The 9096-nt window shown below is 33.2% G+C and overlaps 1 protein-coding gene across 1 annotated transcript; it reads left to right on the forward strand.

Annotated features, from left to right (window-relative positions):
• The first annotated feature begins 6752 nt into the window (after window positions 1–6752).
• Window positions 6753–7632, forward strand: LOC111705941 (uncharacterized). Its single transcript, XM_023478654.1, has 3 exons — window positions 6753–6942; window positions 7056–7215; window positions 7560–7632. Exons 1-3 carry the CDS (start codon window positions 6753–6755, stop codon window positions 7630–7632), a joined length of 423 nt encoding a protein of 140 aa, XP_023334422.1.
• The last annotated feature ends 1464 nt before the right edge of the window (window positions 7633–9096 follow it).

Genomic DNA, 9096 nt, shown 5'->3' on the forward strand with positions numbered 1-9096 from the left:
GAGAGAACAAGGCCACGATATTTGCTCTATAACCATTTTCTCTGTGTCTAATTGCTCTTTTGCCTTATTCTCCAATGACCATTGGCTTGTAGACTACACAATTTGCTTTATCATTGGCTTGTAGTCATTGGCTTGTAGGCTACACAATTTGCTTTATCATTGGCTTGTAGACTACACAATTTGCTTTATCATTGGCTTGTAGACTACACAATTTGCTTTATCACTGGCTTGTAGACTACACAATTTGCTTTATCATTGGCTTGTAGACTACACAATTTGCTTTATCATTAGAATTATAAAACAATAATATTATGTACAATGTGATCTTGTCATGTCAGGATACATTTGTTACATAAAACGTGCTGGGTCGACTCTACACTGGGTAGCCTGACTGGACGGTACGACTGAAAGTACGTAGTGTACCGGCACTGATCATGCAACTTTTAGACTGGGGTGTGTAACAACTGCCGAATTCTCTTTTCTTCTAAAGTTCGATCCATAAGATATGTGTAGGTTTTAATTTGAAAAGTCTTTTTTCATCCAGGCATTGGTTGGTAGAAGAAAACTGTCGTATGTTACAAACTTACAATTTCATCTGGTTTAAAGTGGCCTTCATTGTGAGCTAGTGAAACTATTTTGTACTATTTTGCTTAAATCCACCTTTCACCGGTTCAAAAGTTTTCTTAGATACATTTTTAAAAAAAGATTTGATTTTTTTTATAATTTTCAAACTCATTTAAATATTTGCTTTTTTATGTAAATAAAATCACATAATAAATTAAGGAAAAACTGAATTCGAAAATGTTAAATTATTAAAAATTTCTTGAAAGTGAAACTAACTTTAAGCAAAAAACCGGGTTTTTGGAAGATTTTTGTCTGAATATCGAAAAAACTAGTTTTCTAGCCATAAATGAGACAATTTTTTGAAATAACGAGAAACGGACTAATGGGCGGTAAATTTAGCCGTTGATACCCCTGTATATTTAGCCGTTGATACACCATACCCCTGTATATTTAGCCGTCATAACCCTGTATATTTAGCCGTTGATACCCCAGTATATTTAGCCGTTGATAAACCTGTATATTTAGCCGTTGATACCCCTGTATATTAAGCCGTTGATACCCCTGTTTATTTAGCCGTTGATACGCCTGTATATTTAGCCGTTGATACCCCTGTATATTTAGCCGTTGATACCCCTGTTTATTTAGCCGTTGATACACCTGCATATTTAGCCGTTGATACACCTGTATATTTAGCCGTTGATACCCATTAAAACATGATTTTAAAAAAATTGACCTTCCAGCTTTTCGGTCGCTGTTTTTTAAATCGTTAATTACTGAATAAGTTTTTATTTTTTCAATTTTTTTCTTTTTTAAGTGTTGCTTCTAATTTGCCTCTCTTGCACCAGCAGAATTGTGTACAGTACAACCCTGCAGTTTTAAATGAACCAATAGGGGGGCGTTTTGTTGTTACGGAGAAGAAATATGATGGGGAAGAACGGAGTAAGGTTGGTTGAGTACAACAAGTTTGAGATTCACAGGAAAATGAAAAAAGGGGGTTTAAAGGTTTCGGGGGACGGGTAATATTTTGCTGTATATAGGAGGTGTGAAAGATGAGAAAACTAGGTGGGGAATTATAGACGGTGGGAGGGGGAATTAAAAGGCGAGGGAGGGGAATTAAATGATAGAGTGATAATGAATAGAACGTGAGGGTTGTGTAGAGTAGCCACAAATCTGATAATGAATTATAATTAGAGGGCAGAGGAATAGAAGGGGGGGGGGGGCAAAGAAGGAAGAAGGGGGGGGGGGGGTACGTGTTTAGATTACAGATTCTGATACATTTATCCAAGGATAGAGGAACCAAAAAAGGGATAGAACAAGTGCTCAAGAAGAGGGGAGATATCAGGAAGTTAAACTAAACCGGATATAGAAGACGGAGAAGGTTGGAGAAGGAAGGAAAAGGGGATATAAACTAAACCGGATATAGAAGACGGAGAAGGTTTAAGAAGGAAGGAAATGTGATCTAAACTAAACCGGATATAGAAGGAGGAGAAGGTTGAAGAAGGAAGAAAAATGGGATGTAAACCAAACCGGATATAAAAGGAGGAGAAGATAGTAAAAGGAGGGAAAAAAAGCTTAAACCGGATAAAGAAGGAGGAGAAGTTTGGAGAAGGAAGGAAAAGGGGATATAAACTAAACCGGATATAATTGGAAAGTGGGAAAAGAAAGAAAAATGGGATATAATCTAAATAGGATATAGAAGGAGGAGAAGGTTGAAGAAGGAAAGAAAAGAAGATATAAACTAAACCGGATATAGTTTTTTAACATTAAAAATAGTTTTTTTCTAATGTGATTTTTGTCTGTGCTTAAAGTTAATATATTAAGTAATGAGAAAAAATACAAAGTTTAAATATTTGAGACTCCGAATTGTAAAATATTTGAAATTGCATGGAACACCCAGCATTTATATAGTCTAAAAACATAATGATTATTAACCAAAGTGCATATATTGAAATAAATCATTGAAAATTTCTCATTAAAATTAGTTTTCTCAGGTTGAGGTTGAAGGAAGAAAAAGGGAGCGTGACTTGGGCTGGTTAATGTATGGCAGGAATTATATAAAAAGAGCCAGGTGAAGTTACTGCCTATTTAAGCAGTCCCTTTTCCCAGCCGATATCATTAATATTTTTCTTACCAGTGGATCTGGTGTCAATTTCAGGTGTTTTTACAACTGCCTGAGACACTAGACTTCTTATCATTAATGTTTTATCATTAGTCTAGATATATTTAGCTTTAGTCAGGTTGGTCTAAATACTTTGAATTCGTAGCGCTTCTCTAGTATTTAGCTTAATCAGGTTGGTTAAAATACTCGAAATTCGTTGCGCTTTGCGTCAAAACTTTGGATATATTTATTCTTTTAGGTAACGTTGGTTTAAATGATTAAAATTCGTTGCCCTTCGTCTCAAAAAGTTTGATATATTAAGCTTTAGAAAGGTTAGTTTAAATACTGCAAATTCGCAGCGCTTAAAATCAAGAGTTTGGACGTAGTTGGCTTAGTCAGGTTGGTTTTAATATTTATAACTCGCAGCGTTTCGTATCAAGATTTTGAACGTATTTAGCTTTAAGTCAGGTTGGTCCAAATACTTTCGCAGCGCTTCTTATCAAGAGTTTGGACGTAGTTAGCTTAAGAAGGTTGGTTAAAATAGGTGGAATTCACGGCGCTTCGTATCAATAGTTTGAATATATTAAGCTTTATTCAGATTGGTTGGGTAAGAAGGGGTGTGAAGGTGGAGTACATGGGGGGGGAATCGGGGTTAAGATAGATAGATAGATAGATAGATAGATAGATAGATAGATAGATAGATAGATAGATAGATAGATAGATAGATAGATAGATAGATAGATTGATTGATGGATAGCTAGATAGATAGATAGATATATGCCTAATAAATATGGAAAAGTAATAATGAGAAGGAACAATACTAAAGAAATATTATCTTTCTTTTCAAGGAGTTGGTGAATAGAGGGAAATATAGATAGATAGATAGATAGATAGATAGATAGATAATTAATACCTAGATAGATAAATAGATAGTTTGATTAATGTTGAAAGATGAATAGATAGATAAATAGATAGATATATATATGTAATAGAGAGATAGGGAAATTGATATAAGATAGATGAACGTTAAACAAAGATGAATAGATAATAGATAATAAATTTCAAAATAGATTATTAAATAATTAGAATATTCAATAAAAAGTATTGTCAAATTGATCGATAGGAAATATCTCCTTTTTTGTCAACATGGCTGAACAGAAAATTGTCTAACAATAATTATCCTACACAATTTTTTAATAAAGGGAAAAAATGTTTTTTTTTTATAATAAACTATTAAGATTAATATATATAATATATAGTATGTAAGTCTTCAATAGGAAATATTTTTTGAATTCTCCAATTTGTGTTGTTTACTCTACACAATACACATATCTATTACATGAATGATCATATTGTTTAATATATATTTTATATAATGAGGAAGTAAGCAAAAAACAGATCTTTGTTTCTTTTATTAGATCAAGCGAATATCCACATAGTGTATTCGATTATATACATACAGTACAGGGTGTCCCGGAAAAAGGGTGATTCCGGTTTTGGAGTTTTTTTTACATTTAAAACCGTCAGTTTGATGCCTCAATGTTTTTAATCTTAAGCTTTATTTAAAAAATGATAAAGTAATGAAAAACATAAAATTCCGAAGATTTCAATTGGTAAATTTAAAAATTCGAAAAAAATAAATCTTGAAAATACATATTTATAGTTGAAGACACTTTTTAGATTAGAACATTTTATAGACTTGAAATAAAGCGGAGTTTAATAAATCTTTACATTTATTATTAAGACAACATTTAGAAATTACTTTTTTTAGTACTCAATAAACTTGAAATTACATTTAAAAAATATTAGTTATTAGTCCTAGTCGAAAATTATTTTCAGAATTATAGCTCGATTAGATTGAAAATGTACAGATATTGATAAATCTGTTCATTCAAGATAATATTAAGAAATTACTTTTTTGTATGCAATAAACTTTTAAAACAGCTTTCGAAAGATAGAAGCGTGAAAGTAAAATGAAAAAATACAAAAATTAATGAATAATATGACAGGAGACCAAAGAAGAAAAGATAAAAAAAAGAAGAAAGGATACCAAAGAAGAAAAGAAAATAAGAGAAAAAAGTAAGAAGAAAAAGAAGAAGAAAGTATAAAAGATACATAGATATAAAAGAAGATACATAGATATAAAAGAAGAAAGATGAAGAATGAAGGAAAACGAAATAAATCAGATAAAGAAAACACAAAGAAAAGACTATATATAAAAAAATACGAAGATGATATAATAAAAAAATAAGATTTGTATTTTTCTGCGAATACCTCATGTAACAATTCTGTGAAGTTTTCTAATTACAAAAATATATATTTGGGTGTGAAGAGTTCAAGTATAAATTGTCTGATCTGGATGAAGTAGATATAAATGTATAAAATGGTTGGAATATTATTAATGAGGAGGAGAACTAAAGACCAGATCCCGGGATAAAAACCTGAAACCCCGTCGTTTCAAGTATCAACGCCGCAATCCGAAACATCAGGGGAAATTAAATATACCGCCCCTGGAATCCGGAACATCATAGGAAATTAAATATACCACCCCTGGAATCCGGAACATCATAGGAAATTAAATATACCACCCCTGGAATCGGGAACCTTATGGGAAACTGAACAATGAACATACCACCCTTGGAATCGGGAACCTCATTGGAAACTGAAAATACCACCCTTGGAATCCGGAACCTCATGGGAAACTGACCATACCACCCTTGGTATCGGGAACCTCATGAGAAACTGAACATATCAGCTCCGGAATCAGGAACTTCATGGAAAACTGAACATATCACCCCTGGAATCCGGAACTTCGTGGAAAACTGAACATACCACCCCCGGAATCCGGAACTTCATGGGAAACTGAACATACCCCTATAAAAAAGACTGGATTTTTTTTTTGCAAATATCAGTAAAAAACTGGATCTTTTTGCAAATTTGCATTTTTTATTTTAGACTTTAGAAAAAAACTTATAATCGGTTCAAAAAAAATTAAGAGCATTCTTCTATATAGTTTCTTAAACTCTCCTATCTCTTAAAATTTCTAAGATTCGACTTAAAGTAAGAACACAGAAAATCATTTATATATTTTTATTTTAAATGTAAATTTTCAAACGCTAGTAAATCCATCATTTTTAAAATATCTAAGTTTTCTAAAAAGCTAATGAAAGATGATATTGACACTATTGATAATTTATTGAAACATAAATAAACAAATAAAAACAAATTTAAGATTTTTTCAATACGGGTTTGAAATGACTACCATCTTCTTGGTAGCAAATTTTGACTTTGTCTATGAACTTGTCAGCGACACGAAGCAGGGTATCTCTTGGAATCTGAATGGATATTTATCAACAAACATCTTCAGCTCAGGAATTGCTTTAGGTTTCCTCTGATCGACTTCGGCCTCTGTAGCCCCGCAAAAGTAAAAATCCAAAAGTCAAAAATGTATTTTACGCTTTGAAGGAATTTGCAGACATATCTTTTTATATTTTGCGGATATTCATGATGGATTATCAAAAGTGGCAATCTCATTTTTCATTATGTTTTAAGAGATCTTAGATATCTCTAAAAATGATGAAGCTATTACCGTTTGTAAATTTACTTTTTAAAAAACAGTCTGAAGCTTATTCTTAAGTCATGTACTCTAATCTAACTCTATCTGATAAAAAGATTACCAGCACCAACTCTGTAAACCCTTTCTATCCATGTATAATTATAAATAGTGTGCAGCCACCTCGTTAACACGGGGAGAACCTAATTCTAGCATAGTTTACGTGCTCAACCACCTTTTTATGCGCGTTTCACTGTGTTTCATGCGCGCTCATTAGCAAGGTTAATATATGACAGGACTAAGGCGTAGAGAGGAGAATTCACAGGCGCTAGCGTAAGAAGTTGGTTAATGAGCTTGAGCACGATATTGAAATATTCAAACATTTATCAAAGCAGAATTAGAATTAGAATTAGTAAATATTGAGAAAATTGAAATTGAGGAGTAGTACAGAGGTGTGTTGGAATAGTGTAGAGATATGTAGGAGTACTACAGAGGTATGGAGGAGTACTACAGAGGTATGTTTGAGTACTAAGAGGTATGGAGGAGTACTATAGAGGTATGGAGGAGTACTACAGAGGTATGGAGGAGTACTACAGCGGCATGTTTAAGTACTACAGAGGTATGGAGGAGTACTACAGAGGTATGGAGGAGTACTACAGCGGCATGTTTAAGTACTACTACAGAGGTATGGAGGAGTACTACAGAGGTATGGAGGAGTACTACAGAGGTATGAAGGAGCAGAACAAAGATATGTAGGAGTACTACAGAGATATGTAGGAGTACTACAGAGGTATGGAGGAATAGTACAGAGGTATGTTTGAGTACTACAGAGGTATGAAGGAGCAGTTAAGAGATATGTAGGAGTACTACAGAGGTATGTAGGAGTAGTACAGAGATATGTAGGAGTACTACAGAGGTACGAAGGAGCAGTTCAGAGATATGTAGGAGTACTACAGAGGTATGAAGGAGTAGAACAGAGATATGTAGGAGTACTACAGAGGTAGGAAGGATCACTTCAAAGATATGTAGGAGTACTACAGAGGTATGAAGGAGTAGAACAGAGATATGTTTGAGTACTACAGAGGTATGAAGGAGTAGTGCAGAGATATGTAGGAGTACTACAGAGGTATGAAGGATCAGTTCAGAGATATGTAGGAGTACTACAGAGGTGTGAAGGAGTAGTGCGGAGATATGTAGGAGTGCTACAGAGGTATGAAGGAGTAGAACAGAGATATGTTTGAGTAATATACAGACTACAAGTGGTATGAAGGAGTAGAACAGCGATATCTTTGAGTACTACAGAGGTATGAAGGAGTAGTACAGAGGTATGTTTGAGTAATACAGAGATATGAAGGATTACTACAGAGGTATGTTTGAGTACTACAGAGGTATGAAGGAGCAGAACAGAGATATGTAGGAGTACTACAGAGGTATGTAGGAGTAGTACAGAGGTATGTAGGAGTACTACAGATTTATGAAGGAGAAGATCAACATTAAAAAGAGTAATTTAAAACAAATTTGTATTAAAAGTAACAGTAAGACAATAAAAGTTAGCTGATATTCTTTATAGATCAAAAGAAAGAAAGTAGAAACTCTGGTTCTTAAGAACATAGAGGGTACAGAGATAAAGAGGTATCACTTTAACAGTCCCGTAGTCGTACACTAACAATGAAAAAGTAAATTTTTCTTAAATGAATAACTTTTTCTTTTAAATCGAGAATTGAAAGTGTCAAAATTTAAAAAGTTGAAAAAATTAATCAATTATTTTGACTCTGTACATTTTCTCCGCTGTGTCAGAGAATTTTTAAGTTAACTCTTTTCCCAAACTTTTTCAGAGTTAGTTAATTAATGATGTACCGAGACTTGGACAAGTTTCTTAATATCTGTGCAAAAATGGCTATTTTTAAAATTTCAGAGGAAATTGATTTTTTTGAAAATGATTAAAAAGGTGAGTGTACAATGGTCATATGTGAATACTATGTACTCATTATGCAGACATCAAAAATGGGTATCCATTTTAATAACCTAACTCTAAAGATTGTTAAAGTAAACTCAAGTAGCAGAATGACGAGTAAAAGTGGACAAAAATGTGTACTAATGAGTCCCTGGCCGCTTTATAATCATTTTTCATTCATTACGACGAACACTGTCTAATCATACCTTCCATCCTTTCCCATGGACCCTCTTAATAAGGGAGGGGGCGTATAGAGGGGACTACCCTTATCGTCTAACCCCCCCCCTTCTTCCCTAAAACCATCCCTTCAAGTCCCATATTAATTTTAACGACCTTAACCTTGGGAAAAAGACGAGTGAAAATAAAGAGTAATGACCGCGATGAAAAAGTTTATGTACATTGTACACAGTTGTAGGATGATTCAAAGGTTAAAAGCTTTCACTAAAAATCTACTGAGTTTTTTGCTAATTTCACTTTTTAACAACTTAATCTAAGAAAAACGCTTTATTGTCTAAAATGCACATTTCTAAGGCTACAAAAATGTAAAGTTGACTTAAATAAGGAAAAATGAAAGACCAAGGCGTTGAAACACTTCAAAGTTAATCCATATCGTGAAAAGTAATGCAGCAGCTCTGGATGAATGTGTACTCTGTACAATTTACACACTATACAACGTACACATTGTACAATGTACAAATATGACCACCATTATAAAATCCCAAGATTTATTAAAATCTTTTGAATCACACTATCTAAAACTATATTTAGGGTTTTAATGATTTTCTAATTACCTGTCAGTGTCTGTCAGCGTAAATATGCCTGATTCACAACGATACTCTATAAACCTTTAAATCATCAAAAATGTGGAAGATATTGTCGTTTTTCTAGCTTGAAGTGCTTAATTCTGACAATTTTAATTTTCATTTG

The sequence above is a fragment of the Eurytemora carolleeae genome, unplaced genomic scaffold, assembly GCF_000591075.1.
Source record: "Eurytemora carolleeae unplaced genomic scaffold, Eaff_2.0 scaffold689, whole genome shotgun sequence".
Taxonomy (NCBI): Eukaryota; Metazoa; Arthropoda; class Copepoda; order Calanoida; family Temoridae; genus Eurytemora; species Eurytemora carolleeae.

What these genes read in the sequence shown, in the direction of transcription:
- LOC111705941 (XM_023478654.1), top strand. Translation starts at nt 6,753, where the DNA reads ATGGAGGAGTACTATAGAGGTATGGAGGAGTACTACAGAGGTATGGAG. An exon ending in TATGGAGGAGTACTACAGAG is followed by an intron (nt 6,943 to 7,055) that starts GTATGAAGGAGC and finishes AGAGGTATGAAG; the next exon opens with GAGCAGTTAAGAGATATGTA. An exon ending in TATGTAGGAGTACTACAGAG is followed by an intron (nt 7,216 to 7,559) that starts GTAGGAAGGATC and finishes TGAGTAATACAG; the next exon opens with AGATATGAAGGATTACTACA.